At 31.8% G+C, this 25,396-nt stretch overlaps 1 protein-coding gene across 2 annotated transcripts in view; it reads right to left on the bottom strand.

Moving 5' to 3' along the window:
• Positions 1-25,396, bottom strand: part of LOC127704231 (uncharacterized) — a 51,901-nt gene that overhangs the window by 9,200 nt on the left and 17,305 nt on the right. For both annotated transcript variants that reach the window (XM_052208185.1, XM_052208184.1), the window contains exons 11-21: positions 23,408-23,722; positions 20,094-20,435; positions 19,657-19,716; positions 18,363-18,620; positions 16,264-16,599; positions 14,750-15,094; positions 12,720-13,052; positions 10,572-10,943; positions 8,412-8,666; positions 6,913-7,212; positions 5,591-5,861 (exon numbers count right to left, since the gene is read on the bottom strand). In XM_052208185.1, coding sequence (XP_052064145.1) covers positions 5,591-5,861; positions 6,913-7,212; positions 8,412-8,666; positions 10,572-10,943; positions 12,720-13,052; positions 14,750-15,094; positions 16,264-16,599; positions 18,363-18,620; positions 19,657-19,716; positions 20,094-20,435; positions 23,408-23,722 — 3,187 coding nt within the window. The remainder of the gene's footprint in view (positions 1-5,590; positions 5,862-6,912; positions 7,213-8,411; positions 8,667-10,571; positions 10,944-12,719; positions 13,053-14,749; positions 15,095-16,263; positions 16,600-18,362; positions 18,621-19,656; positions 19,717-20,093; positions 20,436-23,407; positions 23,723-25,396) is intronic.

The following is a 25,396-nucleotide window of genomic DNA, read 5'->3' on the forward strand; positions in this document are numbered from 1 at the left end:
ATTTTTCTCCGCAATAGTACGTTTTTATACTGGATTATTATGAATAGTCCCAAGTTATGTCTCTATGAGATGAAACATAGAAATCATAGCTGGGAACCAGTATGTCAGAAAATCAAATTATTTATGAATATTATATATCTCCCCAAAAGAATCGTGGTTTGAGAAACAGCTGTATTTACAAAGTGCAACCTAAAGGCATATTATAAAACCTATCGTCTAATCATTTATTTCAAAACTCTATCTCATAGATTTCTAAAAAAAAAATTAAAATTATTGGACATGAATAATCTATGCACAATCGGGCAATTTTGGACGACTTGTAGTTTAAAAATAGCACGGTGATCAATTTTTTCGATTATATATTTTTTTTTAAAGAATGGCAAAATCTCCATTTTGGTAAAGTATAAAACATCTATCTTCTGAAATATACACCTCACCTTATGCCTTTAGATGAAAATAACAGTATAAAATAATGTAACGCCGTGTGGCCGAAGCGCCTTTCTTGTTTTTCCTTCACTCAATTCAAAACATTTACCAAGATAGATACCGGGTCTAGACCTGCGTCGCTGAATATATACTTAACCATAACTATGGCATGGTATTGGTTGCAAAAATTTGATATTTTTCATTTAAATGCAATATTTTTTATTCAATTGGTATATTTCTTCATTTGAATGCAATATTTTTTTATTTGAATGGTATATTTTTTAATTTAAATGCAATATTTTTTATTCAAATGGTATAATATATCATTTAAATGCAATATTTTTTATTTAAATGGTATAATTTGTCATTCAAATGCAATATTTTTTATTCAATTGGTATAGTAGTTTTTTTTTATTTATATGCAATAATTGCAATATGGGAAATTCTTTGACGTCTTAAGGTCAAATTTGCAATAACGTTTCTGATTGGTCGGTAATTGTTTGGATTTCCCCCTTTCTTTCTAAAAATGAGTGACCAAGAATTAAAAAACGCGTCAGAATATCGCCCCTCTAACTAAATCTGGCGTTCGTGCGAGTCCTGCACTGGCTGTTAAAATCTTCTGGTCCTAACTATTATTTCTATTGCAAAATTTCGATGGTCAAAACGTTCGGACCACCACTTTTCAAAAACTTTCATTGTATATGGATTTATATGCAAGTATATCGTTTTCTTAACTAGATTAGACACCGTTGATTTCCCCGTTTGAATGGGATGCCTTTATAGCTTGCTGTTCGTTGTGAGCCAAGGCTCCGTGTTGAAGACCGTACTTTGACCTATAATGGTTTACATTTACAAATTATGACTTGGAAGGAGAGTTGTCTCATTGGCACTCATACCACATCTTCTTATATCTATATACAACATAAACCAGACGTTTCTCATACTGTTTTATTTTTTAATAAATCCCTTGCCGCGCGCTGTGTACTGATTGATACTTCTGTCTAGGAGAACAAGATTTATTCCAGTACTAGTTGTAATTAGCTTTGAGCAAACTTCCAGTAATTGTAAATACTCTTATGTCGGTGCGTTGTGTCTATTGTCTTAATGTTAGTTTTTTTTTGTGAGTCTCATACCGATCTTTTGACTTAATCTAATTGCAACTGATTAGTACAGGTTGTTCTTTTATTGTACTGTTACACCACTGTCCCAGCTTCGGGATGGGTTGTTCACAAACATGTTGTTGTACTGTTACACCACTGTCCCAGGTTAGGGGAGGATTGATATCCCGCTAACATGTTTGACCCCGCCACATTCTGTATGTATGCATGTGCTTGTCCCAAGTCAGGAGCCTGTAATTCGGTGGTTGCCCTTTGTTGCTGTGTTATACATATTTGTGTTTCGTTAATTTTTTTGTACATTAATTCGGCCGTTAGTTTTCTCGTTTGAATTGTTTTACATTTGTGATTTCGGGGCCTTTTATATAGCTGACTATGTGGTAGGCTTTGCTTATTGTCGAAGGCCGTACGGAGACTTATAGCTGTTGATTTCTGTTTAATTTGGTCTCTTGAGGAGAGTTGTCTCATTTGCAATCATACGGTACCACATCTTCGTTTTTATATCAACCCTGAACTATTCTTTATTTGCCTGTCCCAGGTCAGCCTGTAGTTTAGTGGTTGTCGTTGGTTCATGTCTCGACCCGTAATTGATATTTTGCAAATTGTTTTGTTATGTATAATTAGGCCGTTAGTTGTTTTCGTTTGAATTGTTCACACTTTTCATGTCGGACCTTTTATAGACGACTTTACAGTATCAGGTTTTTTTCATTGTTGAAGGCCTTACGATTGTGTATAATTGCTTACATCCACTTCATAACTCCTCTGGATAGTTGTCTTATTAACAATCATATCCCATCTCTTCGTTTTTATATTATATACCTGACTTCTAAACTCGTGTTTTCCTGAACAAGCATGAAATATTTGTCACTGGGCGTTAACAATTAGCAACAAAACAATCAATCAATTTAAACTTGTGTTAGATAAGAGGAAAACCATTTGATATTTATTTATTTGTTGGGGTGGGGGACAGAAGAATTTACATATATATGAGTATGGTTGCCTGGTAAGAGCTGAAAAATAGGCACGATTAGCGACAGATTAAAATGAATAATAATGCCCTCTCTTCCCTTCCCCATCCTTTATCTATAAATTTAAACTGACCACTACAGAATAACCCAATAGTGTTGAAAGTAGCGTTAAACACCAATCAATCAAAATCCCTTACCTAGAATATCAAATAATCGTCCCTTGAATGTTATTGTCCGTGTAGTTCTTATATTTATCAAGCTTATCGTCCTACAGGGATGTCTTACTAAGGCTTTCATACCATAAAACGTTTATAACATTGCTCACATTCTAATATATCTGAATTCATAAATTTATTAATGTTATTTAGACTAAACGACGCCATGTTTGTTATGTGCCTCTGCCGTCTAAACAACCTATCAAAAAAGAAGAGGTTGAAGAGAGTCAGAAGATCTTTCCAATGCAAAAAAAAAACAAACCCAGAAATGGACTTCACTACCGAAGAACAAACAACGCGCCCCATTAATATGTTTTAAAAACGCCTTGCCCCTACCCTTTTTTCCAAATAATTTCCAATTTTTTTTGTTAAATATATATACATATATATGATCATCATTAAAATGCTATTGTATTTTTATAAGATCAACTTTATTACATGATCTGGGACTAATGACATCTATCTATAAGTCCAAGCATACAGTAAATTATTATAATATGAATATGTTTCTTGTTTTAATAACCACATTTGATGCTATGCATGAGTCACCATTTATCAGGACAGGAATTGGGTTTACATAGAGAGAATAATGTGCAAAAAATGGATATGGGGCGGGAACAAACCTATAGATAACATAATAAAGAAATGATGAAATAAAAAGAATGCGTCGATTGTTTTTTGGTTACCAAATGTCCATTAACAAATATGTCACGCATGTTTAGCACAAATATAATAGAGATCAAAGGATAAAGAATAGAGTGAATAACCATTACTGCAAATATCGCATATATACATCTCTATACAAATATCTTAATCTGACCCCCCCCCCCCCCGCCCCCCACTCCCCTAGACACCGAGGTTTTGGATCCGCCCCTGTAAAATGTATCTTATAATATTATACATTTTGTACGGGTCTAGATAATTGCTAAACGTACAATCCTATAATTTGTTGGATACAAATCATTAGAGATTTGTATCTAACTATATTATATACTGTGTCACAAAATAAACTTGTATACCCCCCTCCCCCTCCCAATGCAGTATTGAAAAGTAAATCGTTTAAAAGTCCTGAAGAAAAAATATGTTTTGAAATATGCCTTGCATACTTATTTATGCAAAGACATAGGTATATTAATTATTGAACTACTGTGGGGTTTCAAAAACAAATTCTATTTAAGGGATTCGGAGATGTGAACAGTGAAAAAAAGCTCAGCAACGAATCCTAAATGTAAAATGATTTGACATAAGACATGAGAGCACATATTATAGATATTCCAAAATGTGAAGTTCACGCCTTATACAGTGTACGTTCTATGTCATAGGACTATTGTTGTAACATGGGTTAGTAACTGGTTCCAATTTATCCCGAATTGTCTTTATTAAAGAATTAGTTCCGGAGTATCACAGCTTAGGTCTCTTCTTGTGGGTCTCTTGTTCTGCTGTCGTAATTAGGTGATTTTTTTTTCTACATGAAGCAAAAAAGATGGGCCGGCTTAGTCCAAATAATTATAACGTTCTGGAAGGCTTTTTACTCTTTTTTATGTTTGCCTTCCTGCAACGTCTCTGAGGATCAAGAAAATTACGCGTATCTGGACTTAGAAGGGGGGCTAGCTATGCATTTATTTTTTTTTATTTCAATGTGTAGACTGTCGGGGAGTTTCTTCAGAAAGGGTTTTCATTGGAGGCGTTTTTGCCATGCACGCAGGCATCTGTTTCTATCCATGAACAGGTTGTGTGTCAAAATAATTATTATTACTTGTCACTCGCATTTTTTGCTCGACCTGGCCATTATTGGCATTAACAGCCAGTGCACGAACTCGCACGAACGCCAAATTTAGTTAGAGGGGCGATATTCCGACGCGTTGTTTTAATTCTTGGTCACTCGTGTTTAGAAAGAAAGGGGGAAGTCCAAACAATTACCGACCAATCAGAAACGTTGTTGCAAATTTGACCTTAAGACGTCAAAGAATTTACCATAATGCAATTATTGCATATAAATAAAAAAACTACTATACCAATTGAATAAAAAATATTGCATTTGAATAACAAATTATACCATTTAAATAAAAAATATTGCATTTAAATGAAAAAATATACCATTCAAATAAAAAAATATTGCATTTAAATGAAGAAATATACCAATTGAATACAAAATATTGCATTTGAATGACAAATATACCATTTGAATAAAAAATATTGCATTTGAATGACAAATTATACCATTTAAATAAAAAATATTGCATTTAAATGAAAAATTATACCATTGAAATAAAAAAATATTGCATTTAAATGAAAAGTTATACCAATTGAATAAAAAATATTGCAATTGAATGACAAATTATACCAATTGAATAAAAAATATTGCATTTGAATGACAAATAATACCATTTGAATGGCAAATTATACCATTTGAATAAAAAATATTGCATTTAAATGAAAAAATATACCATTCAAATAAAAAAATATTGCATTTAAATGAAGAAATATACCAATTAAATACAAAAAATTGCTTTTAAATGAAGAAATATACCAATTAAAAAAAAAATTCCATTTAAATGAAAAATATCAAATTTTTGCAACCAATACCATGCCGTACATAACTGATAATTCCTTTCCATTGAAGGAGGGCAAACTTCGACGAACTTGTGCAATGAGTGCGACTATCGGTACCAAGGAAGTGGCTGCACGGCAGATTTTAAAATTGCTTACTCTCTACATTGGATCATTATTGATTCCTCATGTCAGTAGCACAACAAAAAAAAACTTCGTCAGGAACGCTTAAATCTTAACCTTTGAGATTCATGAATTTAAGGGTTCCCCTCAGGATTATAATTAATTACTAGACTAAATAAATTGAGAATCTTACCGATATTCATCATGGAAGTATGTAGTGTCTATATCCTCAATTGGAGCTAATTCGCAACCACATCGGACAAGGTAATTAAATGATGACAAATCTATCTTCAAATATTGAAAACTGTGAATCTCATCATGAAGTTTTTTAAGCTCCTGGATATCTTTAATCATTCTATATATCAAGCAATCTAAAGGTCTTCTGAATTCTGTAGAAATTTGATTAAGCTTTGCCCCATGCGTAATCAGCGAATGAATAATATCACTTCTCTCTTTTGGTGTCTCTATAATATTCAATTGTCCATCTGAACAAATAAGTCAAACAGTGAAAAAAAATGTAAAAACGAAAATAAAAACAACAAAAAGTCTGCTCGTTTCCAATGGACTCCATTGCTATGAAGGAATCAGCAACTTCAAGTGCGCTTGATATGCCCGTTTTGTATATATTAAAAAGGTTGCAAGAACAAATTGAATGGAATATGATTCAGAGCCATCTTATCAGACATTAGTAAAATATCCTGCGATGTATGAAAAATATAAAACAATAGTATTGCATCACATAAAAAGACACACTATACAATATCAATTGAAATGTCTTAACTCAATCAAAAGACATATTAACACAAGTGAACATAAACGGAACGAATAAATTTTATCTAAGACACAATGTAAATACAAAATCAAGGAAATAAGCTCTTTCCAATGTATTTTTAACGTTTGTTATGTTGTGCTGTTATATCACTGTCACAAGGGGGCGCCCGCAAGCATGTTTAACCCAGCCTCATACTATATGTGCCTTTCCAGAATCAGGAACATGTCGTTGGGTTTTTGTCGTTTGTTGCTGTTTGTCAAGTTTGCTTTTATTTATTGTTTTGTACAGAATATGTTCATGTGTTGTTCTGCTGTACTACTGTTCTAGGTGGTCATCGAAGACATAGCTATAATCTTGCAAATCTATTCCGATTCATTTCTCACCCGAAGACTGAAAGTTTACATGATATTATTGAAAACATTTTGTTGTTACCGGTTATTTTCGTCGTTTGGTGAAGACTTTGAATATATACGAAACCTCTCCTTGTATTCATTAAATTAAAGATCATAAGCATTCACTTAATAATTTAAAGGCTCATAGGAATAAACTTATTTTGTTTTCAGAATAATGCATGTAAATACAAATCCCAAGCAGCATAACGTTAAAACGAATTTGATTACATATATGTCCCGACTGTACCTAGTTTTTAAAAAAATATGAATCTCAATATTTTAAGAATATGTTCTTACTTTTTTGTCATAGTTTGTTGTTTCTGCTTATCGTGTATATTATGAAAAAAATACCTATTTCACATGCACATGCATAGTGGAGAGCACCTTTTGCTTCATAGTCTACAAAATTGACGTCAGCACCATATCTCAACAATTCCTCTACTAATGGCTTCGTTCCCTTTTTAGTAGCATCAATAAGATTGGAACCACCTCCAGAATACATATTTGGGTTAGCCCCATTTTTAAGAAGCTCCATAAATAATTCCGGATTTTCGCGCAACTCGCGGTTATCTAAAACTGACTGTAAACAATTTCCTACTGATGGATCAGCCCCTGCTTTGAGAAGACTTCTTCCGATTTCTATCGTAGACCCTTCATAGACAAATATCGAAAACATAAATAATTATCAATTAACAAGATACTGTAACATTTGAGTCCGATTGCTAATTACCTCTGTTTGTTTATTTCACATAAAATAAGGATACAAAAATAATATAATGTAGTACATGCTTGTATGATTATCACCATTAAAATTGAGATGATCTAGCTATAAAAGTGCATCCAACAATAAAAGCATTGATAAAAGTCATATGAGTTCAGTATTTTTGTGATTTTACTTTTTATGATACTCCTTCGATGATATTACAATTAAATTTTTTGGTATAAAGAAAGTTCATTTAATACTTGAACGTTTTACTGGACATGGTCTTTCTTTTATAAAAGCAAATAATTGATTTATTCAAAATCTTCAGATATCTACTGCATTTGAATTAATGTCTTCGAATTCCCGCACTCTACTTCTCTGATAGCTTTTCCGTAGGAAGGAATAGATCTAAATGTTGGATAAATGTAAATTACTCCAGACTGTTTTCATAAAAGATGTTGCCTTAATATCAATAGTTCTGAAAATTCTTTTACGTTATCACCAATGCTTTACTGGGATTCCTGTTGCTTATACTTTTGTTGTGTAATTTATTGTTTGTTTTTTCGTCGTTTTTTTGTTTTCTTGCGTTATCAATATGTCTTACTTATGAGTTTGAATGTCCCTTATCATCGAACTCTCTTTTAGACATAAATCTAAGGCATCGGTAGTTTGCCGATATCAGACAAAAACACAAGGAAAAGCATGTGAAACTTTACTGTTCAATAAAGATCAACAAAACAAACGGATACAATTATCATTAAGTAAGATAATAGCATCAAAATTAGAGAAACTAATGACTTGCATCAATAATTTGCATATCCAATTTCCAAATGTAATATATTTTTGTAGGCTGTACAAATGAAGAGTTGTTATAACTTCAACATATATTAAACAACAAGATTTGTTAAAAGACAATTTCTATGTAATACGAAAAAAAATGTATCAGAAAAATGTGAAAGTGCAGTTTGACGAGAATTTAAGTATCTCTTCCTCACGAGTTAAATATACTCATAATTCCTTGGTTTTTGCTCTTGGTACGACATATTGTGCTTCCTATTCACATTCTATATGTAGTTATGTTTCAAACTTAATTCAGGAAATATTCCATTAAATAATCTAAAAGAGTTGTAAAATTAAAACAATATACCTTTTTGACAAAATATGTTAAGTGCAGTTCGATCTCTCTTGTCCACTGCTTTGACATCAGCTCCATGACGAAGCAATTCGTTGATTATATTATTTGTAAAAGAAGGATTCGATTTGCGCGATACAAATCGTTGTCTGAACTTTCGATCTTCATAACGCTCTACAGCAACAATCAATGCAGATTTTCCGTCATCGTCAGTGGCATTTACACTTATTCCATTATCAATAAGAAGTTGCAACAATACCATTTCAGCATCTGCAAATATAATGTACTAAAAGAGGGGGGCAAGATACCAGAGGAACATTCAAAACAATCGAAAACGTTAAGATAATCAATCCTTAAATGATGCTGTTTTGCCGAATCAACTCCTTATGAATATTAGTTCCAATTCTACTGTAAAAGAAATCCGCTTTTCTATGCATGGCACATATACGTTTTTAATGATATGTGAGTAAATAAACCAATCAGCTTTAGATATATGTAATTGACAAGATGTAGTATGGCTGCCATTCAGACAGTCATGATAAATCAGAAATGTTTAATACTTACATATCAATATTAATAGCCAAAAGAATTTAAATTAAAAACGGGTTCTGAAAAAATAATTTGAATTTCTCATATTGCATGATTAAATTTTTTGTGCAGATTAAAACAGATAAAATGAATAAAATCTTAAGTTACAAAAATATTGCTTATAGAAACTTATAGTTCGCCGGTTAAACGGTTGAAGTCAAATCGTTAAATATAAACCAAAACGGATTTTCAAAATTTTCTCAGCAATGTTAATAGACTGTTGTGTGTTTTAACAGAAATGTGGACTACACATTATTTCAGTGGTTACTGTTAGACTATTAGTGAACAGTTAGGGTTATCGCTTGTGAGAGAACAGACAACATATTCCATTATATTGATCTCTGATAGAGAGTTGTCTCATTGAAAATTATACCACATCTTCTTTTTTTATGATGATTGTCATAATATATTATTATTGGTAATTTCGCTATCTATACATCATGTACATATATATCTGTTCAATGTTCTAAATTGTCACTAATTTGGTTCAAACTAAGCGCCTTCGTATTCTGTTCTGGACGACGTTACGTGCGCTTTGTGTAAAATGTCATTAATGTTAACGCGAGTAAATTGTATCATTATATCAGGCATAGATCAAAACAACAACAAAAGAACTGCCCGTTTATTGAAAAAAATAACAAAAGGTTACGCGAAACAATGTTTAGTGTCTGCTTCTGCTCAAAGCATAGTAAAAATGTAGTTTCCTGCAAAAACGTTAAGTTCCTTTAACAGAACGTAAAAACGTTAAGTTCCTTTAACAGAACAGTGCGGGAAAATGATTAAGCTAAAAAAAAATTCTAAATTTACGGTAAATGTTTTTTTTGTTTTGTCTTTATGATGAACTTCCTACTGTCTTATTATCATTTAGAGAAGAGGAAAATTCAAACAGAAAGAGCAAAGATCACAAATTGAAAAGAAACTGGAAAACCAATCGCAAAATTTCAAAAATTACTGACCAACCATAAATTGTATGATGGGTTCTAAAAAGCTATTTTTCTTTAAGGATAATATTATAACATGTTTCAAAGTTTATAATAACCTGCGTATGTTAATTTCTGAATTGAATCACTGAAGAGTTGACAAATACACCAAACCAACGATACATGATTGATTTGATTTTGATGAAACGTTATTATAAAGTCAAGTGCTTTTCACGTGTAGCTGTTGAAATCAATTTATTTTCAGACTTTTAATTTTACATATAAACCGCTATCATCAGTTGTACATACGAAATGTAAAAAAAATAATATTTTAAAGGGTTTTTGTATCTCTGGGTTACTGTGTCATTAAAGTTTCCCAACATTTCTGTTTTCATATTCTACCAAAATATGTGCTAACCAACATCCTTCCCTGGATGACACACTTATTTTTTTCAGAAAAATTAATGAATAATAGAATGACTTGGTAATTGTCATTTCATGTCCTGATTAGAAGCCTTCGTCGAGGACACTAAATCCGGCATGACAATACGTGCATTTAAAGCGATTTACGTATACACGGTAGTACAAGTTTTGCATTATATAGAATTGGCACATATAAAGTACGAATAAGCCGACTAGACATATTCTTTGTATATTTACAACAAACCTTTAGAGATGTGTGGCATTTCACTGAAAAGTACATGGATTGCTGATTGTCCTTTTTCATCAGTAACATCAGCCAGAGCTCCCGTTTCCAAAAGAAGAGACACAGTGTCAATATCGCCTGCTTTTACAGCTGATAGCAATGGAATATTACTACGGTTATGACTGTTTGGATTAGCGCCATGTTGAATTAATACCTCAACAACTCGCGACTGCTGTTTCATCATCTCTTTTGTACAGTTGTAGTCGTACATGTAGTAACGTTCGTAAAGATTTGTCGCTAAGTAAAGAGGTGTTTTACCTGATACTTCAAGTTCAACTGATGGGTTTTCACTTTCCATAATCTTTGATACAACTTCTACTATATTTGATTTCGCTGAAATAAAATTTAAAAAAAGTGACAGATGAATGGGTTTTATTTTTTGTAATTCGAAAAGAGTGATCTTCCAAACTAACTCAGTTAAAGGCTTCCAGGAACCAGAATCATTCACCTGTAAACTAAACAGCATTAAAATCGTAAGCAACGGAGGCAACCATCCTTCACAAATGAGTAATATTGTGACCAGGTTTAGTCTAGAACCACTTAACTATCTGTAAATCTAATTTGCTGATTAGTTGAATGAAATAACTATATAGCACTGAATGAAAAATTCTGCTGTAAGGATTCGATTGACAATTTTTCAGTTATTTGACTCAATTGAAGATGTAATCTTGCTCATCATTTTGGCAGGAAAAGGTTTATTTCTACCTTTAAATTTTATGGTTTAAATAAAACAGCTTAAAAATAAACAGATAAAACTCATTTTTTACAGGGATTTAGCCTTTATAAGTATTTAATCGAAAATATCAGTTATGTTGACATTTTGTAACCTTTGTTTGCTTAATTGTTTTTGCTAATTTCATCGGACTATTTTAGTTTGAAGAACATAGCCAAAACAGTAAATTGACAAATTTGTCATAGCATGGCAACATGAGTCGATTCTCGGTAATTTTCTAAGTTGTACCTCTTAGTTTACAGTTTATTTTTGCTGTATAGACTAAATTTATCTACTATAGTAAAAATGATTAGGTGTGTTTCCTAATTGAAGTGTTACACCCCTATAAGGAGTCGACTGACAATTGTGGCCATATGTTCTTACCATGAGCAACACAACAGGTGCAACTCGGGGAGCAGAATATGCCTACTTTTCCGTAGCACGGAGATCATTCCAAATTTTTTGATAGGGTTCGTCTTGCGTAGTCTTTATTTTTTTCTGCGAAGTTTTGTAGACTGTAATCTGGTGTTTCGTTGTTTATCTAGGGTTTTTTCATAACGTTGTCGATTTTTTTATGATTATGAATTTTGAATGTCCATTTGATGTCTTCCGCCCTATTTTAATTGATTAGGTATAACAAAATTCGGACCTATATGTGTGTGTTTTTTTTATAGTTTTTTTTTTGAAAAAATGTATTGCACATATATCTGTCATCTTTCGCACCAATTAACAACTTAAATTTCAAACACATCAAGTTGTTGTACTATTTGGCTACTCAGTTTAAGTTGTGTTAAACTTTTGATTACTAACTACAAAATGTATGCATAAAATTGAATACATGCAATTTTTCAAATAATTTGCATTTCAAAGGGAAGTCACTCCTTAAAATACTTGAGCGGCACGGATTTTCGAGTTCTAGACATTCCATAAATAAACCTTAAAATACAGTTCATACTCATCTGACAAAAAACGAAGGGTTGACAGCACTCCAATACCATTTCATTTGAATTTACATTTACCAAAAAACGTTCTTCCTTTAAAAGTAATTGATCAGCGCTGAATTTCTATTAGTCCGATTATAAATATCTGATATGAAATGTAGGCTTGAGATCGCTAAAAATCCACTGTTTCATATAATTAATATTTACAAGAGGCATTATTACTCCTTGGTTGGCATTGATTTAATTTTCGACCTCTTCTGATCATTGCTGATATAAACATTTGATATGAATTTTATTACAATCTAGCAAAATTTTATGCGTGAAAGTAGTCTCTTGACGAGGAGTACGCATACAACCACGTATATCTAGTATTTCTCTGTCCCTGTTCTTCATTAAGACGGTTGACACTAAACAGAGAAAAGGGAAGAATGAACTAACATTTTAAGAAGAACTTACGTTTTTCTAAGCATACATGAAGGGCTGTGCGACCTTTTAGATTTTGCTTACTAGCAATTGCACCAGATGCGAGTAGAGCCTCTACTGTTTTGACCATACCAGCTTCCACAGCCACATGCAATGGTGAATTTCCATATTTATCTAAAATCTTAGTATTAGTATTTTTCATAAAATATGCTGCTATATTGGCAGTTTGAGTCTCTATTTTCTCACTTTTATCTCTTTGTTCATTCAATAATACAAGCAATGGTGAATTACCGTCCTTATTGATTTTGATGAGAGATCCATCTTCTGCCTTGTAGTATTCGAGAAATTGCAGTGCTCCATCTAATGCTAAAATATACAAATTAGTATATTACCAAATAAATCAAATAAGAAGTCCTGTCAAATGAATGACAAAACTCTATACACGCGTCTTCTTACAGTAGAGGTACACATTAGTTAAGCATTGTTAATATACCAATCGTCTTGGTGGTCTAGTGGTACATTATATGAATTCCTATCAAGTCAACTGACTGAAGTTGTGAGTTTGAACCTCGCACTTGGCAGATGTGTTGATTCCGGCATTGTTTGACTAAGATAGCAAGGTTTCATGTCTTAAGTTTGGTTGCACCTGAGCTCCCTCCTCAAATAATAAATGACCACACCTTTTTAGCCAATAGTTCTCAAAGTTGCTTTCAAAACAAAAACTCAATTTTGTTTTAAGTTTAATCACACAGAATATGTAGATTTTACAAATAGGTCGCCAAAGATTTTATGAGTCATGAGTCTACAAGAATAAAACAGTATTCCACAAGTACACATAAAAATGGAAGACATCAAGCAATTAAATACGATGATCAAACATGTACACGTGTTTATAAATTTGTCAAGCTGTAAATTGTGCCTGGTCTTATCAAAAACTATAAAGATATTATCCTATCGAAGATCTGTCATAAAAATCAACCAAGCACTGCAGTAGTTTTTGACTTGGAATATAAGCAAAAGGATGGGTTTTGCTCAACTTTCAGTCGCTCATTTTAGGTCCCATTTTAAATATCGATTGGTATAAGTAAAAGCAGATAACAAAAAATACATTATGGTTAACTAACATAAAAATAAGATGATGTGATATGATTGCCAATGAAACAACTCTCCACCAGAGACCAAATGATGTAGAATGTTAGCAACTATAAACCACAGTACGTCGTTTAAAAATAACAAAACCCATACCGTATAGCAAGCTTTAAAAGCCACCCAAACTGACAAATGTAAATTAATAAAAACAAGAAAACTAAAGGTATGATTTGTGTACAAAACAATAAACGAAAAACAATTATGATATACAGCAGCAAATGGCAACCACTACATTACATATTCCGAACTTGGGACAGTCACATACAGATTGTGGTGGGGTAAAATAGTGAAACATTATTGCAGGCACTAAACCCTTTCCTATCCTGGTTACGTGGTACATGTGTATAACAGAAAAATTCAACAACAAACTATAAAATTCAGTTAAAAAGATCTAAAATTATTAGATCGATACAAAACAAATAAACAACTCACTAAAAACACGCAAAAAAATGAACAGTAAATACAGATCCAAGAATACTCGCAGTTACGGAAAGACTGTTCAAACCTAATAACAACTGATGGGATAATCATGTATCTAGGACTACATACATAAGTTAAATTTCTTATTATTAAATAAATTGCATTATCTATGGATTTGAAGTAGAAGAAACAAATGCGTACTAAAACCTTAAGTCTCCTAAATGAGAGACTGAAGAGATCAAAGGGACATTCAAACTCACAAGTCGAAAATAAACTGACACATTATTGCAAAAAAGGAAAAACATCAAAAGATAAACAACCGTCTACAAAAAACAACATAAAAAAAGACTGATCAACATGAACCCCACAAACAAACCAGATGACAAATGTTAGAAAACAAAACAAAATGCCAAAATGGTTGTTTGTCTGTTCATCATGCATGCTTATCAAGCATAGTCGAAATTTTGACACATGATTTTAAATAAAATACTCACTCTTTGACCAGCATATGTGTAATATCATGTTCTCATTTTTGTCTGTCATGTCTTTATTTGCTCCGTGACGACAAACACTTTCCATTGTCCTAAAGTCACCATTTTCTGCAGCCTTTTTCAAAAGTTTGTCTAGGTCACTGGAGGGAAGACTAGCTCCAGCGTCTAATAAATGTTGTACTAACACACCAACATTTGTGAGGTCTGAAAAATTATGAAAATATTGGTGATGATATTTGTAGGCAGATTCTTCTATTGGTGATTTGTCACACTCATCTTTTATATCAAAATTTGGTTTTGCGCAAAAAATCATTTCCACCATTTGCTGAAAATCAGACGCATCTTTGTCTGTAAAATAAAGATATCAGTGACATTAAGACTTTATTTTAAATGTATAATACATAGTGAATATGCATAAAACAAAGAACATTGTTTTTAAATCAGGAGGATGTTATTCAATCGTTGTTGTTGAATGCTGTCTGTCATATTTGTTTTCGTTTGTTATTTTAGCTAAGCTAAATTGTTACTTTTTGTAAAATGTATGCTTAAGGGCATACGATACAATTTTGATCCCATAATAAAATTTTGGATGATAATTTGCTTAACGGCTATTTTTTACCTGATTGAATCAAATATGTAATAAAAAATATACATGCATGTGCTACTTTTTTATTAAAATGAGGTTGAAATTTCAGATATTTGCTCAAAATTTGGATTTGTGGACGTATTTTCCTTTCGACAATAACACATAACTTTTTTGTTTTAAAATATAAACACAAGCTGTTTTTTGTTAAATTATTTGTAATTTCTGTTTTATATAAGTATCATATAAATTTATAATTTTAAAAAAGAGGGGTCCATGAACTCGTTTTCAAGTTAAATCAAATTGAATGATAAAAATCATTCGAAAAATGCATCTTTTCTCGAAATGTCACAGTTTGACGTCGCGAAAATAACATTTTACGTTAGCAACGTCATTAACTCCCCTATAACTGTATCGTATGCCCTTAAAGCTTTGTCATCCTTACTCTACGGTATATGTAGTGTTCATTGTTGAAGTCTGTACTGTGACCTAAAGTTGGTTTATATTATCCGGTCTCTAGTAATATCCTAAAAACAACTCACTTACCATATATTTTTTTTATTATTATTATTTTATTTAATTTAACCATATATTGTTGTCCTAGCCATGAATCGAATTTAATTTTTGACAGTCGACAAGGTTGGAAACGTCTACATTATTCATCAAGATAATGTTAATAGCACAAATGATTTCTAAACTGGTAAATGTCTTGAAGTTTATGACATTCAAACATTCATTGTAAATGTGATACATACGTAAATGACTGCATGTCCTTATAAAGTATGTGCAAGTAGGTCTTAAGAATTGAATAAAGCCTACTAATAAACTCTGTTTGGTGCCGTGAAATTCAAAATGCAAATAACATGTACTAGATCAAACAGCAGTTACATATTTAATTTAATATTTTCTATTATATTTCTGTATATTGTATTACTTGTCATATCTATCAAAGTGTGTAGGACAGTTTTCCCACCAGTTCCAATATGATTAACATCAGCTTTTCTTGCAAGTAACATCTTTACAACTTCCAAACATTGTAACTGACAAAAATAGATGAGCGGAGAATCCTCATTCGACGTGCCTAAATCAACCGTTATTTCTATATCTGTCGACAATAACTTCACACAAACGCCTTCAAGAAGAGGCTTTCTAAATAATTCCCTTCCTTTCACGTATTCCCATAACAGATGAAACAAGCTGTCAATACTATCTTTCTCTGGTGTTTGATGCTCGAGTAAAATGTCAAATATCGTCAAACCACCACTGTATCCTAATGTATATAAGAAAATAAACTTGTACATATGTATTAAATAATTCTTGAATCATCACATAAGCATAATTTTTTAATATGACATTTCATTATTGTATGACAGCTGCCTTTTTTGTTCCTTTTGAATAGAAAACTCAAACACAATATAAATTACATGATGATCTTCATTATAATTAAAAGCTCATGCATTAGAAAACGGGAGTTGGCACACTTTAACTTCAGGCTGCGGAAATAGTTGAAAATGCAAAAAAGATGTGGTATATCTGTCAATGACACTACTGTCAACAAGAGATCAAATGAAACAGGAATTAACAACTATAGGTCACCATACGGCATTCAACAATTAGTAAAGCTAATACATCCTAGATTAATTCAAAACTACAGATCTATGATTCCAGCAACGGTCACATACTAATTCCAAATTTATAATAGTTTTTTTTTACCTGTCGTATATAATAGCTGTGTGAAAAAAAAACACACAATTTGAAACCTGACTATAATTAATATTGATATTAAATCAAAGCTATATATACGAAACATGTGTGACCAGGTGGAATAAGGCTTAGGATACCTTGAATGCGGAACGTTTCAATTTTTTTTTTTATACTATACAAAGAAGGCAACGACAGATCTGATATCAACATTGAAAGTTAATTACAGGTGAATAAGAAAATTTAAAGTATAAAATACATTTCGCAAAGTCAATGAAACTGAATACAACATTAAGACAAAAACTTTCAACCATAGATAAATTTGAAAAACCTTGAAATGATAAATACCTTATACTGATCGCTACGGCTCATGCTCTTTCTTGTCTAACTTATTTCGCATTGACAATATAGATAAAAATTACAGTTTATATATATTAGTTAAAATAAGATGTCCCACTAGCAGGAACCAGATAAAAATAACTATTCAGATCAGTAGCTTGTCCAATAGCCAGTAGTGAGTAAAAATCAAATATTCTACATGGAGTATTTGGATTCACTGAACCATATAATACTATAATACCAAATGTGTTCAATATAGTTAGGTTATTATAATATCTGGGTGAAATATAGACATAATTGGAGTACAAAGTTGGGAATATTATCATATAGATACATTGTACATAAATCAACTTGTCCACACATGTTTAACCGATGCTGATCTGGCAGACATAATCAAAGGTGTCGACTGATTAAGAAAAAAAGCAATACCAGGCAAACTATATGATCAAGAGTTAGTGATTATCCTGAAGGCTGGAACCAGTGAGGTAAATCTTTTTGTGATTTGAAAAATTTAGTTTTTATAAAACATTTTTGAGAGTTGGTGTAAAATTTATTTATCACTAAATTAAATGTAATACTTCAGAACCAGTTCGAGCTATCTGCTACATATATTTGTCTTTTCATAATTTAGTTGTAACTGTTTCATTGTATCTAATTCAATTGTATATCATGGCAATAAGTTAATAATAAAGGCAATAGAAGTATATCGCTGTTCAATAGTCATAAATCGATTCAACGGAAACAAATCCGGGTCACAAACCAAAACTTAGGGAAACACATCAGTTATAAGAGGAAACAACGTTAAAGCATAATTGCATACCACATTAAACTTCACATTTTGAAATTTGTAAGCAGAATAAAGTGCACAAAATAAAAGAACCACTGAGAATGAATAATTTTTTTTGTAAGTCGTAAATCTTCACAAATAAATCTGTAGTTTAATAAATAAATTATAACTTTAGTATTACTTTCACATTAGTTACATATAATCACCTGACTTTAGACATCTTTCGAATGCATTAAGCCTATCCACTCCTCTGTGAAAAAGGTTTGACCCTGCTTTGAGTAGTGCTTTAATTGCTTCAATATCTTCATATTGTATGGCAAGCAGTAAAGGTGAATCGTGTCCCTCCTCGTCAACGTTTACACGCGCGCGATGTGATAAAAGCAATTCTAGTATTTTTAGTCTATTTTTGTCGGTCCTTTTTTTATCCTCCAAATTTACGAAATTTTCCATTTCCAACATTGTACCTAGATAAATAAATAAATGTCATAATGTTTTGAGTTAAGCTAATAATGAATACAGTCAAATTCAAAACGGGTTTAATTGACATCTACTTCTCTTATTTCTCATTTTTTGTAACTTATTATCCCTCGAAAATGACAAAGAGATCCAACCTCTAAAAAATAAAGATATGATCGGCGTAATTCTAACGGGTATTTTTCTTTCTACTTTTAAAGCAACATCATCAGTATATGCAATTTGAATAAATGAGTGTTTTTCAGTTAATATGGTATTTCAAAGCTTATCTTATTTTTCAATTTCAGTGTTTTTTCTATTGCAAAAAGTTTTGAAATCATCGGCACCAGTCAATTCATGATTTTCTAATACATGACCAAATTAAATGGTCTGAATGACGACATTTTACAAAGACTGATTTAAAATACGATTTTTGATCGGGTTCGTATTGTTTGACTTTCGTTTTCTGTATTAATCTTTGATATGTAATGAGTGGTTGGAATGAGTCGCTGAAATCAGTTACTTTTTCTAGCTTCATGATATATGATAATGTCAAGGTAGAAATATCTTACAAGGTTGCTGATTGTGTCAAAAGTATCAGATTTCGATTTTTTTTAACACACGCCATTAAATGCATCAAATAACTGACAAAAATATTGATATCACAATCAAAATTGAGGAATCATGATAGCTATAGGTATATTTTGTTTGTCATTTTGAGGGAATGCATTTTTGTTTTTTAAAATATATATAAAGGTGGGGTACTGGATTGCTCACTACTATCATAAGAGGATTGGACCCACCTCACCCCCCTCACCCCCAACCCTTCGCGTTAAAAAAACTATTTATTCTTGACAACAAATAAATTTTAATAAATAGATTCGACCATACTAAGCCGTGATTTGCAATATTTATCAACTCGAGGTCAATCTTTGGGAAGCTAGATTTCAGTATTGTATAGATTGACCATGATAATGAATCTTCCACCTGTTTTATGCTGATCTCTTCAATGTTCAAGACAAGCAACATCAATTATATTTTACATACCAGATCTAGAACTATGCTTGCCTGTTGTTCTGTAACGACTGGTTCTACATGGAAGAAATCCTGTAAAGCATTTGACAAAAAATTAAGCAAGATAAAAAAATTTATAAAGACTTTCGACTTAGTGGGTAGTATGTCATGTGCAATTATACAACTTTTCGGTAGTTTACATGTTGTTGTTGTCAATGAATATTTAGTTGATTTGATCAATTGTTGAAGTTATCGACTGCTTAAATCAAATTAAGTAAAACTGTTATTGAAAAAAACATAATAAAACCTTTTAACTACTTCTTACATGGAAATTATTTCAGAATACTGATTTGTTAAAAACATGTTCATTTGAAGGCACCTTATTTATCAACATACACAGTAATCGTGATATGACCTCTTAATTGAGGGTTTTAGAAAAAGATGAGCAAAGCCTATTATACTACTCAAACCTGTTGCTGAGATACATTTATGTAAAGCTGTTTTTCCGTCCTTCCCTATATGATCTGAATGAGCACCGGATTTTAGAAGCAGTTTGACACATTCCGGAAGACAATTCTCAGCTGCTAACATCAGGGAAGAATCTTCACCATCTGGCTGCTTATTAGGGCATGCACCTTTTTCAAGTAATGTTGAAAGCATCATCATTATGATAACATCACATTTAGGGTTGATATTCAACGCATGCGTTCCCGACATAAACGGCAATGAAAGAGGAATATTTCCGCGTGTATCTTTCAAATAAAACGAAGCTCCAGATTCAAGAAGTATTTTGACTGTTCCGATGTTTTTAACTGAAAATAGAACCCTGTTAACGTTAGTGATACAACTTTAATCTCGAACCTATATCCATATTAACGAAACCAAAATTTGTAAGAGTTGACATGGGTATAGCAAAATGATTATCTAAAGTTTGACACATTTCGCAGAAACCTTATAACTTTATGGACAAATGTTACTACATTATACCTCATCAAATTGTATGTTGATAATAACCATATTAGTAAGCTCACATACCCGTGGAAAGTAATATTATCTCGCACTAATCTATTTCAGTAAGGACAATTGGCGCTCCCTCTAATTATATGTTATCGCATATGTAATAATGTTGCAGTTCCATATAATTCATCTTAAAATATCATTGTATGTGATCTTATTTCCAAATAAATGTGCAACCCCATATATAGAACCTGATTTAGCACTTGGAAGAACTGTACAAATTTTGTCTATTTTTAGTAACTATTACAATGCCATTTGAGATATTGACTTCAAAATTAACAGTAACCTTCTTCTCATTATACTTTCAATTTATAAAAACATTAAACATTTAAGAAAACTCTTATTGCAGTTAAGGTTATTGATAATAGATTTGAAAACCACTTGCTCTTAGAGCTATTTTTCTATAAATCAGTAGTGATCTCTCAGTAGGAGGCAAACCACATGTAGTATTTAAAAGAAATATCTAGACAGAAACATCAGTTAATTTTCTTTTAATTATGACCTGTGTGTTGATGACCTCACAAATCAATAAGTGTTTTCCTCTTATTATATGCGATTATATAAAATATACCGTAACACCTTGCTGTGCTTTCTTGTGATTACGGCATTATCAATACAAACTAGAGAGGCAAACATACCTCTATTAAACTAACACTAGTGTTTTTTTATCACAAAACTAAACTAAATATTCCTTATTCACAGAAACAGGAGAATTATTTAGCAAATTTGAGACGCAAGTGGCGAAAAACAAAGATAAATCCCAAACCCCTGGGTATTAAAACAGATAAAACAACCGACAAAGGCTGTGATTTTATTGTTAAAAGGGTCTGTCGTATGGAAAATAACAACCTTCTTTTATATTATGCAAAAAAGCAAATATAAGCACTTAGTTCTATGAAACATTTAAATGCATTTATATATCAAGCTGGTAACTTCATACACGCAATTTATGCAAATATGGATTTGTTTAAATAAACATTTCTAGTTTATATATTTGCCAAAACATTTAAGGAATATGGTTGGATATAATACTGTTGTGACAAGATTACTCACAATTAAAAATTTGAGGTAGAAATTGTGAACTTCTATAGATAAAGACATACAGTAAAATGTGGAGAAGAGACACAGGTAGGATTGGATACTTTATATAGTCTTGAATGTTTGAATGATTTTAAATATATTAAACTTTACATAAATAGTATTTTGAAATGCTTCTTAATTCAATATCAGAGTAGTTTCAAACGTTTTTTTTTTTTTTGGCATTTCATGTCTGAAAACATGCACATAGGGTAAACTGACAATATTTAAAGTCTTGTTTTCCATTTCTTTAAAAATTGAAACAGGGGTGGGGGTATAGGTACTGTAAAAGAAAAGTAAGAATACATGTAGTGACATTTTTAGACTATGATTCTGATAATTAAGCATGTGTGTAAGAAAAAAATATATTTCAAGATTTCTCTTTTTGAATAAATGTTCGCTTAGGTTGCACATTGTAAATACAGCTGTTTCACAAATCACGCCTATTTTTGAAGATATGTAATATTCATAGATAGTTTGTTCTAGATCTGTTGACGTACTTGTTCCCAGATATTATCTCTATGTTTCATCTCTTAGAGACACAACATGGGAAGCTTACTGTCTGTATCCACCTCCAACCTGGGAATTTTACCAGTATAAAACAAATGGATATCGGTCAAATTAAATTCTGAAGAAGACCTAATGTTAAGGGAGGAATAGTTCAGAATTTTAGTATAAAACTAAACTTTTAGAAGTTCGAGGCATATACACGTTGAAAATATGCCGCACTGCCCTATGTTTTAACCAATTAAAAAAAAACAAGTGGTGCATATAAATTTGTTAATCTAGGATACTTCATGATAAAAGTGACACAGTTGTTACCGTATTAGGAGTTCCTATTGGAAATTGCATTGTCTGTATTGACAGAAATGCAACCTTAATGGTTCTTGTCTCCGTTGGACATATGTAGAGTATAAGGGATATCATCGTAAGCAATTTAAAAAAAATTAAGAATCGTTTAAGCACCAAAATGTTCAGCAAATTAAAATTAAAATGCCAGCAAACTTAACATGCCATACTTAATTTGATAACTTTGATAACCATTTTATTAAAAATATTATTTACGTTTACGTCAACAAACAGCAGTCATCTTTATATTTGTATAAGTCTATTTATACCGCTTCAAATACTTTGAATATCATTTGCATATATTAGTTTTTATAGTGAATAAGATTTTAATACAATGAATGATGCATATATGAATGCTGTACCCCAATTGTTTTACATTTTATCAGTTATGTCTGTTTGTTTAACTCTCACATTGTTGTCAATATGATGGAATTATACGCGGCTGTCACTTAAGTGACAGGTTTAGCTAGCTATTAAACCAGGTTTAATCCACCATTTCATACATAAAGAAATGTATGTACTAAGTCAGGAATATGACAGTCGTTTATATTCGTTTGATGTGTTTGAGCTTTTAATTTTGTCATTTGATAAAGGACTTTGCGTTTTGAATATCCTTGGAGATTGGTATTTTTGTTATTTCACTTTTTGAAACTGGCGACTCTGTATTAGCACATAATCATTGTCGAAAAATCAATTAGTAAGTAGTTCACGCTCTATCATAACGAAATTTCTAGTACGTTTTGTATCATGATTTTATGTGATAACTATATTTCCAGTATAATAAACGATTATAGATAAAGATCGTATATGAAAAAAAATAATGTAACTTGCTAGTACAAACCGTCGAGACTTTTACTAAAAGCGCGTAGAGACGTGATAAGTGCTGTTTCACCGTGTTGATTCAATTTATCAACCGTTGCACCGGCGTCCAGTAACATTTTCAATGCCTTCTGTCTATTTAGTTCAGCAGCTAAAATCAACGGCACCTCGAGGCCCTTATTTGGATCTGCTTCCTTCTCAATGAAAAGTCGAAGAATCACATTAACCAATCCTGTGTCATGTAGCTTAAGCAGAATATATAATGGTGATTCCCCATCTTTTGATACGAAATTGACGTCTGCTCCAGCACTCAGAAGTAGAGTAATAAAAGTATAAACTAAAAATAAAAAAGTCATAATAATATCATCCTTATTTTTTAAATTTCCAACTCAATTTAAAAAGGTTATCTTTTAACAAATTTTGTATACAGTTAATGTTGTTAAGTAACGTTCTTGCCTGCCGATTTTAAACACACTTTAGGAATGTCGATTTTAAATAAATAAAGTATAACAATAATGTGGTGTGATTGCCAAAGGGACCAAAGTCCACAAGAGACCACATGACATGGATGTTATTGTAACATGAATGATAATTTGTCCTTTGTTCTCCGAGTTCGTAAACTTCTGTTATGTTTAGAACTATGCATTAACTGAATAAATTTGTAGTTAGAACACTATAGAATACCACCGCTAACCAATTCTCATAAGAAAAGTAAATAATGTGAGGAACTTAAAACCAGCGCTCTTACTTCAATCTCAGAAGTTGTTAATGCACTGTCTATATCCACCTCCTTTGATTAGCTAGTAAGGAATTGGAAAATGTTACAAATGGTAATGCAAATGAGAAATTTCTTCTGTCATTTTGGTTGTTCACCTGTATTTATCGTGTCGGAATTAAAATTAAAAAGATATGAATATGCCACTTGATGGTTAGTTATGTTTTTGCTATATTACAAAGGTCTATTCTCATGTTTGCGCATGCTTCACATATTGTCTGTGGACCTACCGCAATCAACAACCAATAACTTACCTGATATTTTTTTCAGTTGTTAGGAATTAAAAATAGTATTACCTTTATGATTGGTTTTTAAAATGTTTCCTTTTCATCCATTTATCATAACGTTTTTGTCATATAAAACTACGCGTCCCATGCGATGATTGAATGCAGATTTATATATATCTAATTAACTTTTGCATATACCCCCTCAAGAACGAATTCTACAAAAATGATTCTCGGGTCTGTAAACTTTGATGTATATCTCACTGCAACTAATCATAAACAAGCATATCTGCAGCATGAGTTAATTATCTGAATATGAGAGATAGTATTCACGCCACTATAAGATTGACATATTTAATTCATAAAAAGCACAGTAAAGTTTTATTGGTTACCATTTAACCTTTGACACCTGTCATTGCTCATAAATAATACAAAAAGTATATAGAAACACCTTACCCATCAATCAACACATTAAATCTAATCAGAGGTTTGCTTTTTGTCAATTAAATACTGTAATATGTGAAAAGTGAAATAAAATCTACCAAGGAACATTTGAAACGGAAAGTCCATTCTCGAATGCCTAAATCATAAGCTCAAACACATCAAACGAGTGGACAACAAGTTTCATATTCCTGACTTTGGTCTTAGTAGTTACTACTGTAATCGCTAGCCAGTCAAAACTGAGGTTGTGAGTTCGAACCTCGCTCTTGTGGGTGCACTCGACTCCAATCTTAATTGACTAAAATTGGCAGTTTTCCTATCGAAGGTCGGTTGTTTTCTTCGGGCACTCCGGCTTCCTCCACCAATAAAAACTGGCCGCCACGAAATAGTCTAAATGCGGTGCTTAAAAGTGGAGTTAAAACACCAAAAAACAAACAAACATTCTTTGATTGAAGGTTACCTATTCAGAAATTTCTTGGTAATATCAGAAGCGTGTCAAGTTTATGTTACTTAGCATTGTCTTTTAATTGTCTGAACAAAACTATTTTAGATGATTTGAAACGTTCCAATT

The sequence above is a fragment of the Mytilus californianus genome, unplaced genomic scaffold (assembly GCF_021869535.1).
Source record: "Mytilus californianus isolate M0D057914Y unplaced genomic scaffold, xbMytCali1.0.p SCAF_6, whole genome shotgun sequence".
Taxonomy (NCBI): Eukaryota; Metazoa; Mollusca; class Bivalvia; order Mytilida; family Mytilidae; genus Mytilus; species Mytilus californianus.